Genomic DNA, 23,185 nt, shown 5'->3' with positions numbered 1-23,185 from the left:
TTTTTTTAAATTTTGGCACATAAAAATTCCCCCGTAGTGCTCTTTAATTTCGCCAATAATATTATTTTGTATGCTATCGATTTTTTTCTTGAAGAGATGATAGCCGAAAGAGCCCTCGAGAAATTTCCGCACATATTATTTAAATCTATTCATAAATTTTGTCCATCCAAACATTTATATAGATAGATAGATAGATAGATAGATATAAAAATAGATAAATCACAGATAATTTCTCTTGTGTACCCAACTATACAACGATATTTCATACAACATGGAGAAATAAAACTTTGACCCACATCCTAACATCGTCATGTGAAAATATTCAGTCTCTTGCCAACTTATGTTCTTGTTTTCATCATCTAATTTGCATAGTGTCTTCATCCACACCATAAGCATTGTTTTTTTTTACATGGAAGTAACCACTTATCAAGGCCCAGAAGCCACTCGGGGATAAGGGTTATTGCGTGTACAGTAATCAATGGGATAGTATCGTAGTAATCGTTAGTATTGAAGATTTGATAAAGTATCTTACTTAAGGGGGCGGTTCATCAGGAATTTGTTTATGTTGGACTTGAAGACATTCAAGTGGTAGTCAGGTGAGAAACAGGCAAACGGAAAAGAGTTTCACAGTCGTGCACTTCTAAGAAAGAAGCTTTGTTCATGGAATCTACGTTTTGATTTTGGCACAATTAAAGAGTGGGGAAAATTTTTGACAGTGGTTTCAGCTAGACGGGTGTTTATTGTGAAAGATTGGCAAGGATGGGGGGACCAGGGATCGGAGCTCAGACAAGCACGATAAAACAAAGACAGGCTCGCAATGTCTCTTCTGTGGAAGAGAGGGTGCAGGGAAGAGAAAAGGGCATCCCCCACTAAGCCAAAAAGTCTATTTTGCACTCTGTCGAGGCAGGATAGGCTGTTTTTAGCAGCTCCTGCCCAGATGTGACAGCAGTACTCCATCCTTGGATGTACTTGGCTTTTATATAGATAGAGAATTGCATCAGTAGTGAGATATCTTCTGGAGCGGTAGAAGGATCCCACCATTTTTCCAGCGATTTGGTTGCAAATGTTCTGACTACAAACTGGGCAATACCAGGCAGCATCAGATGTCTGCGCTTCATGCCATCAAGTCCAAAGGTTGCATGCAGTTAGATCACTTCTTACTCACCCGAGCCACATCTTCAAGTCTACCATCATCCTTATTACTCAGGATATTCAGGCACATTTTGGAGTCGATGCAAGATGTAGTAATCTGTTATTTCACTAATACCAACTTTCTGATGAAATACATTTGCAACTCCATATCCATCTGATTATAATATATGAAGTAAATATTGTCAGATCTTCCGTGTTGGTCAATACCTTTGACAAATCGATATTTCATTCCGACACGTTTACATAATATTTATATTAGCTGAAAAAAAAAAAAGGTCACGTTTTCTAAATGCTCACTGAGACATTAAAAAACACCAGAAAGTGGTTGAATCAACATAGAGTCAGAAGTGCAGTGAGAGAAATACATAGATAGTTAAGAAAGGAAGGTGGATGACTTGTTCAGTTAATTATAAATTATGGCTAACTAAAAGAAGTAAAAAAAAGATTTTTTTTTCAAACCTAACTCAATCCCAAAACTAAAGCATATTTGAACATTTGTGTCACTAAAGTATATAAGAAACAAAAGTTGGTGAACTCAGCTTAAGTATAAGAATAGATGTGATATACGTGCATGCAAGTTGGTATAGGATAGGACATCTACCTCATCTTCTTCTTCGTTCCTGGGCGTGGGTTGAACAGAAGGAGCAGGTGAATCCCAATCACTCTCATCAACCTCAGTCTCAGTGACACGGGCCACATCAAATTGATCCTCATCTGCAACAGATTCTCTCTGTGAAGTTGACAATTTTGGTGGAATCGGAGGACAAAATTCACTTTCATTCATTTCCGATGCTTTAAGGTCTGCATAAAATAAAGATGAAAATATCAAACAACAATGTTCACAATCATCATATTTAGTTTAACATCCAAGGGGGAGGGGAGTTGACAATGGTCTTCTAATTTCCAAAACGAACGATTGCTTTCTAGCAGTTCTTTTATTTCTTTTTTTTTTATGGCGGCTTCAAATAAACAAAAGTTTTAGACCAATCACAAATTATTCTATTTTTTTTCTCCATATTGTTCTTTTGTTTTGTTACACATTTTTAATAACGTAACATTATTATTATTATTTTTTTTGTATTTTACAGAGTCACCACTTATAAAGGCCTGAAGGCCACCTGAGGATTAATTAATGAGTGTACAGTAGTCAATGGAGCAATAGCATAATTGTTAGTAGTGGAAATTTGGTAAATTGTATTACTTAAGGGGACGGCTTATCAAGAACTTGTTTACGTTGGACTTGAAGACGACCACATTGTAGTCAGCTGGAAAGCAAGAAAACACAACAAAGTTCCACAGGTGTGCAGTTCTAAGAAAGAAACTTTGTTCATGGAATCTACGTTTTGGTTTAGGCACAGATAAAGAGTGAGAGAAATTATTGATAGTAGTTTCAGTAAGACGAGTGTTTTTCATGAAAGTCAGGCCAGGGGAGGACCATGGATTGGAGCACAAACAAGCACTTGCCATGAAAATAACAATAAAGCAGAGACAGGCTCAAAACATTTCTTCTGTGAGAAAGAGGTTGCAGCGAAGAGATCCTATAACATATTTTTATATAAAACTTGAAGTTGTACCTGACATTGCCCAGTATTAAAAAACATAAACAAAGTATTAAAAAACATAAACAAAGTATTAAAAAACATAAACAAAGTATTAAAAAACATAAACAAAGTATTAAAAAACATAAAATAAAAAAAATGGAAAGAAATTGAGACATGTGCACGAGAGTATTGGGGTTTTTTTCTAAACAATTCCTTTCTTCTAAGTACAAAAAAATCCTCAGTCTGAGATCAAAACCAAAACCTAAAGTCAGTGAGTCAAGTACAATAACCATTAGGCCACCTTGCCACGATTTTTAAAAAAATGTTTTCAAACCTTGTGAAATAATTGACAGATAAAAATGCAACGACTCTCAAGTACCAATTTTTAAATTTTGAGCCCTTAGCAACCCTTTTTTCGAATGAAAACCGATTAAAAAGTCTTCCACATGTCTGAATACCCTATACACCAAATTTCAAGTCCGTAGATCAAACATTTGTTGAGTATATAGGTTGAGTTTGTTTGTTTGTTTGTTTGTTTGTTTGTTTGTTTAACCAGCATATCAACCTTCTTTGGGTCATTTAATGCTGTATACAAGATTTAAATTTTTGATATTTTCAGAATCAATTTTCGCTGGGTATATTCGACCAATGTTTTGGTGTAGTTTGTTATTTGATGGTTTTTATATTTTATGGTAAAGATTTGCCTGTTTTAAGAAATTTAGAATGGTTTTAGGATTTTCTTTATCAAAGAGTTCTTTTAAACTTGTAGCCTTGTAGTAGTGTTGACGAATTCGTGTGAGATCATGACAGTCAAGTAAAAAGTGTTTCACTGTGTAAGGTTTGTGACATGGTATACATTTGGGGGGTTCTTCACTTTTTAGTAGATGGGAGTGAGTTATGTATGTGTGTCCTATCCGGATACGTGATAAGACTACTTCTTCTTTACGTGATTTTCTGGTATCTAGAGGGTTCTTTTTAAGTATAGGAGTAATTTGGAAGAGTTTGTTGTTTTGGCAATTGTTCCAATTTTCTTGCCATTTCTTTGTGATAAAAATGTTTATTGAATGTTTGTAATCCTTATATGGGACCTTTATGTCGTTTATTTGTAGCTTTAAGGAATTTTTGGCCACCATGTCAGCTTTATCATTTCTACGGAAACCGTAGTGACTGGAAATCCAACAGAAGAAGAAAGTTTTGTGTTGCAGGATAGAATGGATCTTTTGTAACAGTTTGATGAGTAGGGGATTGTTTAATTTTTATTTTTTAATTGCTTCTAATACTGATAATGAGTCTACAAATATTATAAATTTTTTGGAGTTTTGGTTGATGATAATATCTAGAGCCAGGTTTATGGCTGTAATTTCTGCACTATAGATAGAGGAGTTATTTGGTAACCTTTTCTGCTGAATAGTGTTTTCTGAAATAGCAGCACATCCCACCTTGTTTTGATCTTTGGAACCATCAGTGTAAATGTGTGTCCAATTTGGGTAAGTATCCAGAATGTTGCTTAGTTTTTCTCTATAGTCTGCAGGGTGAGTATTGGATTAAGGATATATTGTCAAGTCTAGTATGACTTTAGGTTGATTTAACAACCAGGGTATATAGGTTGAGAAGTAACCTCATATACACATTCTCACTTTTATATATATATATATTATATAACATATTTTACTAAGAAAAAGAGAGAAACAGACATTATTGTCAAAAGTTGATCTCTCAAACTCACTAGCTAGTAAATTTTTGTCTATGTCAGTCCAAGCCAATTGATATAAGAATTTTAAACATTCACACATCCCCAACTGTTACACATCCTGGTTTTTGCCTATGCATTAAATCTAACCAGGGGATGTGATTTTCAGCTAGGTATTGTTTATTTAGCAAACAAATGTATTTCATTTAGTGCATCTATCAGCAAAATGCTATTCTTTCAACCAGATTTTATTTCCATTATCCCAAAGACGAATATGCAACTTGGAAACTGCTGGATGTTCTTGGGAAACAATGATCTTCTTTGACTGCCACAATCCTGTCATCATTATTTATTTTACTACATAGACTGTTTCCATAACCGCATTGTTATAGCCCTCAAACACAACCTTTTTACATTTCACACAATGCTTTAAGCAAACTACAAAATCCTATTACAAGTGATATTTTTCTTAGAGGAAATTATTAGCAGAAGGTACATACAGCGCCTAGACTTTCCAAATGGTCACCTATATGGTACTGGCCAGGCTCAATGTTGCTTAACTTCAGTGATCTGGTGAGAACCAGTGTGTCAACGTGATTGTGCCGTACTAAACAATGCTTTAAGCAAACTACAAAATCCTTCCATTACAAGTGATATTTTTCTTGGAGGAAAGAACATAACGAAAGGATTGTAAAAACTTACCAGAGGTATTCTGATCATTAGCAGTTTGGAAATCTTCAGTTTTATCAGTATCATTTGGATAAAACACTGAATCCTGGAGAAAAAAAAAGAAAAAGAAAAAACAAATATGATAAAAATATGCAAGAAATTTTGAATATGTTTAAAGCAAAAATAGTGTTGTTCACAAATTTAGTTAGCATTTTAATTTTCCCTTGTCAAATTTTAGAATTTAGACCTAACAGGCATTAATATTTGATTTTACCTAATACCACCAAGCAAAAGAAAGATACTGAGAGGATTAAATGTGTAATTAATTAAATCCATTGAAAATAATTTTTCTTAAATAAAACATGACCCAATATTTGCCATAAACAACTGGTCAAACAGTCCTAAATATGATAAAAGCTAGTAAAGGCTTACATATGATCAGCTTGACTAGTTCTACCTTATATCTTAAATATAAACAACTGATACTTATACAGAATAGGGACTGAACTATCATTGGCATATTCTAAGCAGGTTGCAGAACCTGCCAAACAAAAGCTTGGTGGATTGAGGGGGGGGACAATGGAAAAAATTTTCAATGAAAGTATTATCATTGTTTTTTATAATGAAAATAATGAAAAGTTGATGAAAAATTGTTAAAAAGTTTTAGAAATTAAAAAAAAAAAATACAAATTAAAAAAAAAAAAACACTGATTGTAAGTTTAATGAATAAAATATTTAGTCTTGATAACTGTTTTGCCTACTCCTTTTCAACCATACCTTATATAGGTTATGGTTAGGTGATAGGCTTAGGTTTGTATTTCAGTTAGGGTTAGGTTTGTATTTCAGTTAGAGTTAGGTTTGTGTTTCGGTTAGAATTAGGACATGTTTCGGTTAGGGTTTAAATGTATTTTGATTAGGGTATTTTGTTTGCAGATAAGTTTCTATTTTTATCAAAAATTGTATTTGCCTCCAGACATCTGTCTCAACTCTACTTGATTCATTCATAGTGATGACTTTGATCATTTTTAACAAATTTATTAAAATAGTGGCGACTTTAACCAGTTTCAAAACATTTATTGAATTTTTTGAAACAATTTAAATGAGGATTCATAATTATCTATTTCGTTTTCATTGCAATTTTCACATTTATTTTTAAATGGAAATCGATCTAGACAAGACATGAAGCCACTTGATGTAAGAAGCTAAAGTAAAAAATACTACTTCAAGATCAAAAACTTGTCAACAATTAGTGTTAGATGGAATAGATTCTGACCTAGAAAACAGCAATTCTTTGCTCTTTGTCTGAAACATAGCTCCTAGAATGTGAGGACTAAAAGACAAAATAAGGGAAGTGAGAGTTATGAGACTGCCAAAAGTAAACCCAAAAGCAACTTTTTTTTTTTTTTACTCTCTTCAGCCAACGTAATCTTCACTTCTTCATGTGCATTTTTTTTTTTTCAAATTGAACAGTTCCTAAACTGTTCTATACTAACCGACATACTCATCCATTCTTTCAATTCTAAAAAGCCAAGATGGATGTTGAGTAAGATAGATTTTTAGATATATGTTGCAATATTTTGGACTGGTAATGGGGTATGATCCCACACAGTCGGATGATTCTATTTATAAACGATGCTGCTAGGAACTGACGAATTAAATTAATTCATGTTCTGCTACCAACCAATCAGAAACCAGAATTGCTTCATAAATATTAAACCTTTTCTGGAGCAATTTCACATGTTTTTTTTTCTGTCCCGACACGATAAGAATCTTTTGCTCTGTGGGACTGTCTACTGCAAACAAGTCACCTCTCAGGACTTGTGTGTAACAACGAACCATCGGAAACTGTTCTGTCTACTGCAAACCAGTCACCTCTCAAGACTTGCTTAGAACAACGAACCATCTGAAACTTTTCTGAAACTAAACATGGCTTACATTTCTACTATGAAAGGATGGGCAAAAGAATGAAGCATAAGTTGGTTGGAGCGAAGTGCATTTCAAATTGATCAAATTCCTAAACTGTTCTATACAAACCAAAAAGTTAATCTATTCTTTCAATGTGACTCATCATTTAGTCTTTCTCTGAGATTATCAGATCTAAGCCTTTCTTTAAGATTTTCATTACAGGGTGACATGGTGGTGGAAGTCTATTAAAATAAAAGCAGAAATAAAGGATGAAATATTGAATGAATATCAATGCAAAGAAGAGCAATATCCAAATCCAAGGAGGAGGTTTAGCAAATCAAGTTTCCAGATATGATGAAGATATGGACAAAAAAGAATTAAGCATTCAAGATGGCTAAACAGATGACAAAGACAAATATGGATATTGTTGGAGTGAAATGCATTCAAAATGACAATGAAGTGTTAGCAACAAATGAACCAGAAAAGAAGGAAATGCTATGATGAAAAAAATGTTGAATACTATAAATACTATAGTATCTGGTCTAGCTATAAGAATAAAGAAAAAAAAAAAAACGGTATGGGAAGCTGTGAATTAGATGAAGAAAAGTAAAGCTGTGTAGGGGAGGGGGTCTTCAGAGATTGGGAACGTCATACAATTGTAAACTGTTCTAAGACTTTATTCCTACAGAATGGAATCTTAGTACGATTGTTAACTGTTGTAAATATCAAGGAGCAGATCATTGAGGAAATTACAAAGGCTTAAAATTGATGGAAATGATTAAGAGAAGAATTGAGCAATAAATAAAAAGTCAGATAAACATAAATAAAATACTGTTGGATGCCTGGACAAATGCTATGATGAGAAATTGTTCAATACAGTTTTCACGACACTGAAATAACCATCTTAAATGGGACAGAAATGGTACGAGAAGCTCTAAAATGAAGAAGTATACGGCTGAAATATTCTTAGTTGTTGTTGTAGAAATGATATTATAAAAAAATTGTTCAATATGGAGTTTTCATGGAACTAAAAAAGCTAGAATTGCAAAAAGTATCCGATTCAGCTATAAGAACTGAGATAGAAATGGTACAGGAAATTGTAAGATAAAGATTTAAGAATCCTTATGTGTTGTTGCAGAAATGTTGAAGGCTGTAAGTGAAACAGACAATGAGATTATCACAGATTTGACAAATATAAAAGAGGTTATTCCTAAAGTTTAGAATGTTAGTGATTATTATAAAAATGAAGGAAAAGCTCAAGATAAAGGTAATTTCAGAGACTGCAAATTGATAAACCAAATCTTGAAAATGATTGAGAAAATAATTGGGCAGCAGAAGGTTGAAGAAGTCAGGTTTCCACACATACTACAAAGGAATGACCATAAGAATAAAATATTTGAGATAGCTGATGACCTACAAAGGAATGACCATAAGAATAAAATATTTGAGATAGCAGATGACCTACAAAGAAATGACCATAAGAATAAAATATTTGAGATAGCTGATGACCTACAAAGGAATGACCATAAGAATAAAATATTTGAGATAGGCGTGCATGCAAAATGACAACAGATGAAGGACGCTTGCAAATTCCATCATGAGAAATTCTTAAATACCAAGTTTTTTTTTCTAAAGTAGTATCTAGCCCAGTTATAAGAATAGCAAAAAAAAAAAAAAATGGTACATTAAGATTTGTAAGATGAAGATAAGGTTGCAGGACTCTTTGTTGTTCCTACAAAAATGATTTGAACCAGATTTTTCTTGGTCTTAGTACAATTGTGAATTGTTTACAAGGTGAAGTTATCTTTTCACAGACTTAAAGTTGAACCAAATCTTGAAAAAGATTAAGAGAATAATTGAGCAGCAGATGAGTCAGATAAGCATAAATGAAATGCAGCTTGATTTTATGCTTGGTCAAAATACCATTGGTGCTGTATTTATCCAGAGACAAATACAAGAGAAGTACCTTGGTAAGAAGAAGAAGAACCTGTATTTTGCTTTTGTGGATCTGAAGAAAACTATTGACAGAAATCAAGAAATGTTGTCTGTGTAAACTAGAAACAAGTGAGTTTTTGTTGATGAAGATTGTTCAAGCTATGTACAGAAATTATCAGCATCATGTTCGAATTAACAACCTATCATGGTAACATTTATTATATAAATCTCACCTGTCTGTTTAAATGTATATATGTATGTCTGCCTGCCTACCTAAAACTTTCAACAGAGGCAACGGATTTTCACGAGATTGGTATCGTTTTGAAGCTCGACCCTTCGGACGAAAAATATAAAAAAAAATTGGCTAAAAACATTAATTCCTTCACCCTCAACTGAGCACTTTTCCACAAGGAGGGGGTCACTGTTTTTCACCGATATCCCCTCTTTTTGATTGACTAGCCTTAATTCAAACCTTCGCCACTTGCTGTTTGGCAATGGTGGCAACAGCAAAGACATTACATTTTTTTTTTTCATTTTTTTTTTTGTCCTTCGTGGTATGGGTTTGAGCCTGCCTGCCAACTACCACGTTTTTTTTGTTTGTTTTTGTTTTTTTGCTCAACACACATCTCCAAACACCCAAGCTAGTACATGCATAAGTACCAAATAAATAGCATATTAAGTGACAGCTTGAATGTTTAAGACTTGTAGGAATGTTATGTTTAAGAGGGAATACATCCGGGTTCTGTACAGAATCAAGTGGTTTTCATTTGTGTCTTAGAAGCCTTGCTTGATGGGTTCCGTACAGACTGTTTGAAAGAAACACTGCACATTGATGATGTTGTACTTGTTTGAGAAATAATAAAAGATCGACTTGTTAAGTTTAAGACTTGGAAGAAAGTCTTAAAAAATAAAGTGATGATTAGAGTGAATGTTACTGAAATGAAAGAGATGATCAATGGTTGTAGTGTTGGAAAAATACCAGAAATCGTGTGTTTCATGCCTTTTAGAAACTGAGTTCCAAACTATCTCTGGCCAGGTTTTTATTTATTCCTCTCTCTCATAAAACCATCCTAACCATTCCACCTCCATGATTTCCTTGGCCTTTTCTTGTCAACTAAATATGCTAACCCAAAGTTTTCTACATCTGTAACCCCAAACTCTGTCATCGATTCTGTCTAGAAGTGAATGTTACCAGAATCAACATGATTATTCCTGGTTGTAGTGTTGAAAAATTCATTAAAATAGGAAAGTTCCCATGCTCACTTTATGGTATTCGCAAGAAGTGGAATTATGGTTAGTTAAGAAAGGATGCAAAATGCGTAAGACGATGGAAATGAATGGAGAAATTGTATTTATATTGAGAAGCTATTTAAGGTATTTCAGAAGTTTTGTTACCTTGGTGAAATCCGTAATGGTGTAGATTGGCCTTCCTTTGTTTACAAAGCCATTTGACGGAAGTGACGTCAGACATATTTTTATCTACGGATGCCCAATACCATATAGAATGAACCTTTTTTTTTAATAAGTTTTATTTGAACTTAATGGACAGTTTTTTTTTTGTTGTTGTTTTGTTTTGTTTTGTATTTATTAACTGTTTTATTCTTTTTATCAAACAAAAACAGAACTTTTATAATGAAATATATATTATGGACTGTTTTTCAAACATCGAAATTTTAAAATTAAAGTTAGTTTTATTTAAAAAAAAAAAAAAAAAGACGAGGTGTTTCTTTTTTTTTTCAATTAAATTATAAACTTTATTTGAACTTTTCGACAAACTTTTACAGTATATATATCATTCCTTAATTGGAATTCATTTTTGAGATGAGCATTATATATATTAATTTATTTTTATTTCAGACTATTATTCTCAGATGAGAATAATGGTCCGAAATAAAAATAAATTAATATATATAATGCTCATCTCAAAAATGAATTCCAATTAAGGAATGATATATATATACCAATCGGTACGGACCCGACTATGGAAGATCAGATAATAAATAAACGTGGATTTATAAGATAAAAAAATCCAACCTTGATCGCCCTTCGGAGCCCGTGGCGCAGTTGATAGAGACGTTGAATCTCTACGGTTCCAGATGGACATTGTCTGAAGATAGCGGTTTCAATCCTACCTAAAGTGTGCCAGAGGTTTACTTGGCCAAAACGTGATGAGACGACAACAACTACGGATGGCAGTGATTGCTGAGAATGCAGTTAGGAGATTCAAAGTTCCTATCCGTCGCGGTTACCACCTGACGGAGGCCAGAGGAATAGTTGGCCGAAACGTTGTGAAAAACAACAACCAATAAAGATGAGAATAATAGTCCGCAATAAAAATAAACTTTTACAGACATAAAAAATAGACTTTATAGATATTTTATAATAAGTTTTTTTAAATATATTTAACGAAAAGTTTTTTTTTATCATTTCATTGTTGAATAAAATTTCAAAGTGATAAATGGTGAAAAAAAAATCTCGAAAAGAAAAAACTCCTTGTCTTTTTCTTTTTTTTTTTTAAATAAAACTTTAATTTTAAAATTTCGATGTTTGAAAAACAGTCCATAATATATATTTCATTATAAAAGTTCTATTTTTGTTTGATAAAAAGAATAAAACAGTTAATAAATACAAAAGAAAAAAAACAGTCCATTAAGTTCAAATAAAGACTGTTTGAATAAAACTTATAAAAAAAAATACTATCCCTTGCTATCCATCCTTCGGCTGCTGATATTTTCATACGTGCTCTGTTACAATGATTCAACTAACAATCTATTTGTCTCTTTTATTTGTGTACCCAAATGGTTTTTAGCCTTTATAAGTGGTCACTCATTAGTTATAAAAAAGGTCGGTTTCATAAAATGCATGTTTGACATTAATTAAAAAAGAAAAAAGAAAAAATGTGATTTCTTACCTCTATTTCATGATCAACCAACTTAATAGTGGACATCTGCTCTGACTGACTTCTAGGAGTTGTATCCCAGTCACTGTTTTGTTCATCTGTATCAAGAATTTGGTTGTCGGTATAAATTGGGGCAGAACCATCTGTCAGATCATCATTGTCACTGAAGCCAAGCTCTGCCATAAATGCTATTGGATACAAACAATAATGCAACAAATTAGGTTTCAGAATTTTTGATTTTTATCAACAAAATTTTTATCAATGAAATTCTCAGTAGTTATTTAAATGCATTTTTAATTTTAGGCCTCGACTACTATGGAAGAACTGGTTAAAACTATCAGACATATGTATGCAGTGTCATGATGTACTGGAGTGAAACTTGGTCAGTTAGGGTTGAGGACATTAAATAAAATCTAGCATGCATGTACAAAAAGATTTTTGTTTGGCTTATTGATCACTCACAAATAAAAACATAATGTGTGAATTCTGGTCACAGCACCAAATTGTGTCGGTTCCTGCAATATAACACATACATGCTAAGATTTTAAGGTGTATTTCAAAATTATCAAAATCACTAAAATGAAAACATTTAAAATTTAAGAAAGATTTTTCACAAAACTGAATATTTTACGGCTATTCATTTGTCAGATGTAGTGCTATTTAGGTCTAATATAGAAAATTCAACAAAATAACTTTATCTAATAATAATAATAATAATAAAATTAAATCAATAAAGATAAATCATAAGAAAATGATAAAAAATAAAAATTTAATAAAATACAATATTCATATCTAAACAAGGAATCAAAATAAATAATCCTTAATCCATAGATTTTCAAAGATAGAATATTTTTATCAGAGGATAAAAAACAGCAAAGCATGTATTACTGGTTAGCATAAATCTTAGATGTATATATATTATGGAAATTGCTCCAGACAAGGCATTAAGCCACCTCATGTAAGGAGCTAAAAAATATTATTTCAAGGTAAAAAAATTTGGTTATAATAAGTGTTTAATAAGTTATCTAGGTAGATGACATCCTCTGTTTATGTGGGGGGGGGGGGAACTGGAATGCTGAGAACAGATACTACACTTTGATCTTAGCCAAAAGACTAGGCAACTGTAATATAATTTCCTATCAGGCATTACCTCCTCCTTAAAAACAAAAAACAAAAATACAAATAAATCAACACGTAATATATTTTAAGACTGGAGGGAATATAGAGTCAGTTCAGGAAATGGCTTCAACAGTTTATGAGTGTTCGTTTTGTTGTCACAAGGCAAAAAAAAAAAAAAAAACCCAGAGATTCTTGTCATAAACATTTCTGATTGAATGTAAGGACTGAAGGACAAAATAAGGGAAGCAAATTCATTATTTTAAACTCGTTATTCAAAATGATAAAACATTATAAACAAATATGTTTAGCGTTTCGTTTCCAGTTTAATATTTTCTTATTATTCACCAACTGAACAAAAAATTAAAAAGACAGAACATTTTTATTTGATCAGTGAATATTCACCACTCGTTCCAATATTTTATATTATTTTTCAGGGTTTGAATCTCACATTAGACAATTGTTTCGTTTTTTTTTTTGGGGGGGGGGTCAGAATTTTTTGATTTTTATCAATGAAATTCTAAACCATTATTTAAATGCACTTTCAATTTTAGGCCTTCACCACTATGGAACAACTGGTTAAAACTGTAACAAATGTTAATTAGCCAATCAAAACACATCTGACAAAATAACTGAAGCAAAAAAGGATGCATAGAAAAAAAATGTGCCTTATTAAATAAAATTTGATTGTTAAGTGAGAAAACATCCTCCTCTGTCAAATATTCTGTCATTTTTATCATTTCTTTTCCAATTTAATATTTTCTTATTATTTACCAACCAAACAACAAGTAGGTTAAAAAGATGAAATATTTTTATTTGATCAGCGGATGTTCACCGCTGGTTCAAATATTTTATGCTATTTTTTTCACGGTTTGAATGTCCCATCAAGTGGGGGGGGGTTTGTTTGTTTGTTTTTTTTTTTGCTGTAGAGTTCCAATTATTTCCTAGCTAATCTTCATCATAAACCTGAATAATGGACTTTTAAAACAAGTACATGAAAACAACGGTTTGAAGAGTTTTTCATCTAGTGACCATATAAGGAATTTAATTTCCATCCGCTTTTTTTTTTTTTTTTGCAAATAAATAAGCATAAATAGAAACATTGATAGAATTTTGAAAGAAATGACAAAACATTCAACCAACTTTGTGCATATAATACTGTGTCACGTAGAGACAAGAAACACACATATACCAGAAGTGGTGACATAATTTTAATTATAAATTTCAAAGCTGAAAATAAATAAAACGAAAAAATATATATACTCCTACAAATATCTCACCTTGGCTTTAATTTAATTTTTAAAAATATACATTTAGCATAAAAGAAAACGTAGCCAACTAAAAACACAGTGTCCCAAAATAGTGCATTAAATATTCACAGCAAGCAAAAAAAAAAAAAAAAAAAAAAAAAATCACCATAAAAAATGAGAATTACCAGGTTTCTATGAATTCACTATAAATTTTTATAATCAATTTTTGTTGATTTTTATCAATCAAAAATTTAATTTGAGATGAAAATATTTTTTACTTAAAACTGCTGTTGCCTGGATGTTAAATTTAGTAGAAAAAAAAGGTACATCATAAGTTAAACCTATTAAACTTGACATAGTGATATGGGATAAAAGGAGACAGAAGCAACCCTAGCTGAAGTCAGTGTCCGTAATCATGCTGGTTTAAGCAAAGCAGAGTAAGAGAAGATAGCTAACTACTAAGGTCTTATGTTTGGCATGAAAAGAAACTGGAATTTTAGGAAGATTATCATTCCAGTAATTATAAAAGTAACTGGATCCACGAAAAAAAGAATTATTTTAAAAATAAATCACTTAATAGAAAGTTTTATTGTGTAAATAATGATTTTATAAATAATTTTATAAATAATAATTTCATAAATAATTTTATAAATAATTTCATGAATAATTTTATAAATAATAATTTCATAAATAATTTTATAAATAATAATTTCATAAATAATAATTTTATAAATAATAATTTCATAAATAATTTCATAAATAATAATTTCATAAATAATTTTATAAATAATAATTTCATAAATAATTTTATAAATAATAATTTCATAAATAATAATTTATAAATAATAATTTCATAAATGATTTTATAAATAATAATTTTATAAATAATAATTTCATAAAAAATAATTTTATAAATAATAATTTTATAAATAATAATTTCATAAATAATTATTTCATAAATAATTATTTCATAAATAATAATTTTATAAATAATATCATAAATAATAATTTTATAAATAATAATTTCATAATTTTATAAATAATAATTTCATAAATATAATATCATGAATAATAATATCATAAATAATAATTTCACAAAAAATAATTTCATAAATAATAATTTCATAAATAATAATTTCATAAATAATAATTTTATAAATAATAATTTCATAAATAATAATTTCATAAATAATAAATTCATAAATAATAATATCATAAATAATAATATCATAAATAATAATTTCATAAATAATAATTTTATAAATAATAATTTTATAAATAATAATTTCATAAATAATAAAAGTGTAGGAAAAAAATATTCAAGAACATTCTTGCTTTACTTCACTCTCTAAAGTTCATCTGATGTTGACGTTAAGAAAAACGTGGCAAAAAAATCATTTGAGTTAAAACCAAATATGGTGAAACATGCGTAAATTAATTCATAATCAAATTTAACATTTTTGTCTGATCCATAGTTACATTTGATTTTTCTTTCTAATGGCTAACAAAACTAATAGTTATTCAAACAATAGGAATAAAAAACAAGATTTTATTATAATGCGTAAACTAATTCATAGTTAACTCCCTTTACATCTGATTTTTGGTCCCTCGACAAAAGGAGGGTGGATCTTTAAATTCACCCTTGTCCGTTCGTCTGCACTTTTCTCAATAACTAAGTCTTGGAATTTTTGGAAATTTTGCACAAACATTAAACATGATATGAGTAAAAAAGTAACAGAACGGATTTTCCAGGAAAACTTGAGTAAAAAAGTAACAGAAATTCTCGGTGGTGCCACACGAATCATTTTTTTTTTAAAACTTTTTAAATCATTATTATATATTAGGTCCAATATAAAAATAAATACGAAATCTGCATTAATCAAAATATTGTATTTAAGCGTATTTTACAACTTGGCAATATTGGATAGCCTAGTGTTGGGTCGATTAATCGGAATCGGGAATCAAATAAATTGGAAATTTTGGAGGTATCAGAATCGGAAACATTTGTGCCTATTTTCTGATGCCAAAATCGATTCTTTTAATTGGGTTTTTTATTTGATTTTCTATAAAGAAACATATTCTACAGCTGATAGTAATACTAAAATAGTGAATATCTATTGATTTTAATCTAAAAATCACTAGATCATCCTTCACAGGTGTATCTGTATGTTTAAGAAAAGATCTGCACATTTAACATGTGTTTTTACAGTAATCGTGAAAAATAACAACTTTGAATATGTAGAGATTTACAAAATACTGGAATCTTCCCATCCCTTATATATATATATATATATATATATATATATATATATATATATATATATATATATATATATAAATACCCATCAACCATAAAACACTTTTTACAATCATAGATTTCAAGGTAGTTCTACTAAATTAGTCATATTTTTAAAATGAAAGCACTTTATGTCCTCAAAATACCACCATTTTGTATGGAAATTAATATTTCACATGCATTAATAAATAATAATCTCCATGATATATTTGAAGAGTTTTTAGCAAATTAATGATTAAAATGTTATGAAACGAATATTCCGCATTAGATTTTTAAAAGGAATTTTGTTATGACATTTGGAAATTTATCAAGAGAAACAATTCTTCCAAATTTTTCAGGGTACAAAATAAACTAGCTGATTCGTTTTCTTTCTTTTTTTTTTGTTTTAAAAATAAGACATCAACATGACAAATATCAGACATTAAAAAAATTTTTTTATACCCAATCTTTTTTTCTGTTTTTATCAATTGTATGTTGCTTTCTTTTTCTGTAGTTGATAATACCATAGATAATAAAAGAAAAATAGACATCTTTAAATAGTCACATCTATAATAGATTTTAGTTTTTTGGATTACAATTTAACTTTGAATTCTCCAATTTCTTTTTTGTAATGGATACATTTAAGGTATTACAGCATAGTTATGTGAATTTACTGCAGATTATTCAGAAACTATTAATTTGTATTAATTTCTAGAAATTTTTAATGGCATATTCCAATTCATTGCACAAAAATACAAATTTTATTGCTTAATCTTGTGTGTTAATAAAAAATTGAAAAGTGGCATAAAAATGTGTCAAAACACATGTTTTTAAAGAAAAATATCCAATCATGTCAGGGACAAAAATATAACTTGCTTACTTTTGTTCAGATTTTAAAACTTGAAAAGAAAATTCTTTCTTAGATTATCAAGCCCTTTCTATGTATGCCATTATTGAGATATTTTAATCAATTTCCATATTTTTTATGTACTAATATAAAAAATCCTAGGGAAACAAACACTGATTATCTGAACTTTAAGATAATAATAGATTTCGGAAACCTGGTAATAATCATATCAAGCAAACACTTCTAAACCATTTTTACTTTTGAAACCAGTGAAATGAGTTACCATTTGAGCTTGTCTTTCCTGTCAACAAAAGAGATGGTTCAAGTTAGGTTGAGGATCATGCAACACAAAATCAGAACATTTCAAGAATTTGAATAAACATCATGCAAAAGTGAATTAACTTCTTTGCTATAAAGTGTTTTTTGGGGAGTTTGAACTCTTGTTAGGTAATAGCAGAGTATTTAGTTATCTATCTATTTGTTTATCTAATTATCTATCTAGCGAAGTAAACAACAGAGATTGAATCATGGAAAACAAAAAGTTGAGCAAGCATGCCCGTGCAGAAAGAGTCAAAGGATCATGTTGTGACAACTGGGAGATCGGTAAGTTACACCAAAACTATGCAAACAGGGACCGGACGTGACATGTCAGGTGCTCTAGTTTGAATAAGCTGATTTAAGCTTAGAGTGGGGTCCGAGAAGCCGAGGAAACAAGATGGGTTGAACAGGTTTCCCCGTAAGGGGGTGATGGTCTCCAAATGGATGCAGAGAAACGCCACATGTCCAAGATTGTCAATTCCACTCCAGAAGACGAAATGCCTGGAAGTGAAATAAACTAATATATAAAAAACACACATCATCTTGTGTGTTTTGCATACATGCTTGTTATAACAGAACCCAGCTCCCCAAGACATTGGCGAATCCCCCTAGCAGCAGCCAGCCACAGACAGGTATTTCGCCATGTGTACGCATATTATGATTGACACACACACGCACGCACTCACGATCACTAGCAAGGACGAGTGAATGTTCTTTTAAATTATGGTAGAAGATGAGTTCTTGCTATGAATGTTTAACATGAATTTTTAATTCTTTGAAATTTAATAATAAGTGGGAATTTCTCATTGAACTAAAGGATTGGTATATTATAAGGAAATAAAGTATATATATATATATATATATATATATATATAAAAATCGTCAGTCGGTCCATTTAGCTCTTATGCATAGATCATCGTATAACGATTAGATCACTCTCTGACTGACGTAAATGAACATTTAAAATTAAAATGTTTAAATTCAACGCTATTTCACGCGGTTAATGGTAGCCGAATGGATACGGTCTCCGCTAATCGAGCCAGAGATGTCTCGTGGTGCGGGGTTCGAATTGTTCGGCTGGTGTTAATCGTGACACCCTGCACTGAAGAATCCCGAAAGGATGAAACACTAGTGTCTGTAGGTATTTAATTATTATAGCAAAAAAAATAATTATATATATATAAATATATATATATATTTGCTAACATTTAATTTTAGTTAAAATTTATTTTACGGGGAAAAAATTTAACTTTCACAGCTGAAAGCCGTAAAAACACGTACTAGAGGTACATATCGCTTCTTGAGTTCGAAATCAGGAACTCTACGGTTGAAGTGGTTTAAAAAATTTCTGCACAATTTATGGAGAATAAAATGCACGAATCAAAGAACATGCAAAAGAGGATTTACCTCAGACATGCCAAACATTGGAAGCTGATTTACGGCCGACAAAGACAACAATTTTGAAAAAGTGGGAGAAGAAGAAGGAGGAGAGAAGATATCAAAATGCTAGAAGCGTCAGAATTTCTTATCTATCCTAAGCTTTTTTTTTCAATGAATCCACCGATTGAAAATTTAAAACATCATGAGCACAATGTTTTTCGAGTTATCACTATCTTTATTATCAAAGAAGTTACAGTCAGTTACATTATGAAAACTCAATCTAACGTTCACAGGAAACATGAGCTGGAACAATTACATCGAGGGCATTGCCAGGGCCGCTGCGAGGAAGGTGGGCTCTCTCTACCGTGCTAGAAAACTTCTAACACCCGAAAGTATCCTGTACCTCTATAAGGCCACTATTCGCCCATGTATGGAGTATTGCTGTCATATTTGGGCCGGTGCATCGGCTACTAGTCTCTCTCTCCTTGACAGGGTTCAAAAGAGAGTCGCAAATCTGATAGGCCCTAAACTGGCATCAAAACTTCAGCCTCTGTCCCATCGTCGAAACGTTGCATCCCTCTGCCTGTTCTACAAGTATTATAATGGTGAATGCTCTGAAGAACTGCAAGCACTTGTGCCCCCACGACGTGAACACCCTCGACAGACCCGACAAGCTGCAAAATCCCACCCCCACACTGTAGAGATCCCTAGAGGTAAAAGATCGTTCTACTCCAGTAGTTTCTTCCCCAGAACTGCTAGACTTTGGAATTCCATTCCAGATCACTGCTTCCCCAACTGTACTGACATGCATAAGTTCAAGTGCAACGTGAACCAACATCTCGCTGCCCTAATCCCTACATAGTGCCCCAGTAGATGTTTCCCCTGATAGTAGCCCCCTACACCAAAGTGGCAATGTGCCTTGTTTGGGGTGAAAATGTAATAAAAAAAAAAAAAAAAATTAAAAAAAAAAAATAAAATATTAATTTACAATAATTCATGTCAAAAGTTTTCAGAGAACTTGGTTGACCGATCATCATTCATCATTTCTGATAAATCTCAAAGGTGCACAAAAATTCCAGCCTGACTGTTCTGTAGTTTGGAGAATTATGGTTCACAGCACCGGAATTTTTAGAAGAGAGACTTTTTTTCCTTGTTCACGGTCTTTTGCTGATGGTTGAACGATTAATTTATATTTTTGTTATATTGAAATAACAAGCACATTTACATTTCATGCTAATTTCTTTCCTGATATTTATTTTTGTTAAAGTATGTTTGTACTTGGATTCTTAAATAGAACTAAACTATTACGCGTTTCTAAATGAGTTATAAATGTAGGAGTGCAGCACTTAGAGCTTAACATGCCTGGTTTATATAATTTAGAAAAAGGCTGAAGGCCAATCAGGACGTTCGATTGAGTTTGATGAAGAACAACTAGTGACACCATTCAATTGAAAAATCACATTAACCTCTATCTTCAAGGGACTTTTAGCCTTGATAAGTAGTGATTCACCAACGTAAATAAAACAAATAAGACAAGAAAAAGTGAGGATAATTACACAAAACCTAGGGGGAAAAATTGCACAAAATCCTTACCTCTTTGCTGTTCAACCGTCAGTTTCTTGGGTTTGTTTACTGTTGCATAAATTGGCTCTGGATCTGCAATTGCGTCAAGCATCCTTTCTGAAGTATTAAAGGACTAAAAAGAAATGAAAAACAAAGTTGTTATTTTAATAGACTCTCCGATGTGACCCATTTGGTCAAAAGTGTTATTTGTTCTACTTCAATTTCATCTGAAAATTTATAAAATATAATAGATCTATTAAGAAATTTTTCTTGCACTGTTCAAAACATATGTCTCTTCAGTTCTACATTAACCATATCATATATAAAGTCAGATCCTCTATTTCAATGACTGATATAGCTTCATAAACACAAGCTTCATATAAAATATTGTTTTGTGTATACTTTAGTTGCTTCGAAAAAAAAGTCGTTTAGTTTGTTTTAATTCCTGATTTGTATATTCTATCCATTTTGTTCACTTAGTATAGTTCAGTATAAGAGTAGGAGTGCTTAACACTTTCACAGTAATAAGTACATATTCTTTAAGCAATTCCACCCTATATAATTAGGAGCAATTTTTCATATTACACCATATGTCAAAAAATTTTATCTTAGTTTAGTGTTGAGAGGTTGTTAGAAAACAATTACCAAAATTCGATTTTTTTTTTAATTAAAATTTATTTTTTTTAAATCACAATAAAACTTCTTTTCAATATAAATATATATAACAAAACGTCCCCTACAATTCTTTGTCTCAAACTTAATACAAAATTAAGTATGATTTTTCAATATATGTGGGATGTAGCAATTGATTTCTTTGGATGTGAACATTTTTTACATGCCAGCTAGCAATAAGCAAACCTATTCGAAAAGTTATGTGTTCTATTTTTTATTCTGCCCAAATGGATCAGAGGGATTGAAAATTGCATTGTTATGATGACTGAACTTATGCATTCATGACCTAAAAGTTTCATCTCTCTGTTACAGATATTGATGATGAAAGACTCTAAGAAAACGACTCTTGTCATGGACATGCATCATAAGCAGAGGTGTGTTATTGAATTAATTGCAAAAGTGCATTGAGAATGATGGTGTATAAAATTAAATTCAAAAGGTCAATCATTTTAATGGCACCACTCTTGTCTTTGAAGCTCTTCATCTTTTTGAGTTAAAAAAACATAAAGGAGCTAGAATGTTCCAGACACTCATGCACAAGCATTGTTCATTGTTAGCAAAAGTGCGTTGAAATAAATTCTCAAGATTGCTTGTTTTAATGGTTTTATTATCAAGGGCCAATTTTTGGACAAAATATTTGCATACTTTTAATATTAAATGGTTATCAAATACTCTTATTTCTATTAAATATTACCTTCCTAACAGTGTTTGTGTGTAGACACAATTATTTAAGTCCTCTTCTGCTTCAAATGCTCTTTCCAAGTTTTGAAGTAAGAAATCCTAAATATTCATTATCTTTATAAAATTAGGTATTTTTGTATATATTTGTATGTACAGGATTCATTACTAAACTAATTAACCGATCATCATAAATTTTTAAATGCAGCTGCTAGGCGTAAGGGGTCATCAAGTGAACTATATTTAGTTTAATTTAGTTTCATATAAAGGGAGTAAGAACAGGGTGGAATCTCTTTGTGGATTCAGAAACCTCATTGCAGTTTCTTTGGAGTATCTTCAAGAGCTTTCAGGGGACATAATATAGGCACAACGTCCAACTTGAAAATTCAAGTATTTCAGATTTACATTACATTTGACCTATAGATTCCCTGATTTCAATTTATTCTTAAGACCCCTTAAGCTTAAGCCTTAAATTTTAGGCATTTTTTAAAATCACAATCATGTAATAGATTTTGATCAAAATTGGATTAAAGATTCTAGACATAAGGTTTAGTAGCCTTACATCTTGATTTTTATTTTTCTCAGAAAACATGAAAGTGATGCAAAACCGTTTTTGTTCAGGAAATTAATTTTACCCATCTTGGGACGAGTATTCTTGCTATGCTCTGAACCCCCACATAAGTCATATCTGGTTAAATGTTAAGTAGTTTTTATTATTTTTTTATTCTTAGTTTTTATTACATGTAGTGGGGATTTAACCATCAATCTCCAGAAGACTGTAGAACTGATTGTAACTCAGTGCCTTTATCCATTGTGTCAAACTAAAAGAAACTAAAGAAAATTAACACTTTAGTTCAAAGGATTTTAAAAAATTGCTAGTCAGAATCAAATATCGATTTGTCATATCTATTATTATTTAAGTTTAACATTGAAAATCCGACAAGATAACTTTATATCTTAGATATCTTAGATTAGTGAAAGACATAAAGCTGAATAAAATGGAGAGATTCTTACTGTGAAAACTTCTGTAATTTCATTGTCTTCTTTAAATGAAACTCTTCCTTTACGTGGTATTAAAGATGCGTTCCCATTATCTTCTTGCTTCTTGGTTGGAGACGCAGGACTTTTCTCCAAATTTGACGCACCATTTTTGAAGTTTAATTCAGCATAACCATCCTCTTTGAGACACGAGAAAATGCAAGAAAATAGAATTAGTTTTATTCACATTTATCAGATGTCTAACGTCTTTGTTATTTAATGAAATAAAAATCTAAATTTAAAAAAAAATATACAGC

General features: G+C 31.1%; 1 protein-coding gene across 8 annotated transcripts in view; it reads right to left on the bottom strand.

Annotated features, from left to right (window-relative positions):
* Positions 1-23,185, bottom strand: part of LOC145254754 (uncharacterized) — a 203,857-nt gene that overhangs the window by 127,708 nt on the left and 52,964 nt on the right. For 6 of the 8 annotated variants that reach the window (XM_080113497.1, XM_080113500.1, XM_080113498.1 and 3 more), the window contains exons 9-14: positions 22,905-23,068; positions 20,571-20,673; positions 17,563-17,580; positions 11,804-11,979; positions 5,086-5,158; positions 1,754-1,953 (exon numbers count right to left, since the gene is read on the bottom strand). In XM_080113497.1, the coding sequence (XP_079969623.1) occupies positions 1,754-1,953; positions 5,086-5,158; positions 11,804-11,979; positions 17,563-17,580; positions 20,571-20,673; positions 22,905-23,068 (734 nt within the window). The remainder of the gene's footprint in view (positions 1-1,753; positions 1,954-5,085; positions 5,159-11,803; positions 11,980-17,562; positions 17,581-20,570; positions 20,674-22,904; positions 23,069-23,185) is intronic. The other 2 variants (XM_080113499.1, XM_080113505.1) reach the window with 1 other exon arrangement.

Source organism: Euprymna scolopes, chromosome 30, assembly GCF_053919585.1.
Source record: "Euprymna scolopes isolate OS-2025 chromosome 30, ASM5391958v1, whole genome shotgun sequence".
In the NCBI taxonomy this organism is placed as follows: Eukaryota; Metazoa; Mollusca; class Cephalopoda; order Sepiida; family Sepiolidae; genus Euprymna; species Euprymna scolopes.
The sequence above is the reverse complement of the archived record's forward strand: the minus strand, read 5'-3'. Positions and strand labels throughout refer to the sequence as shown.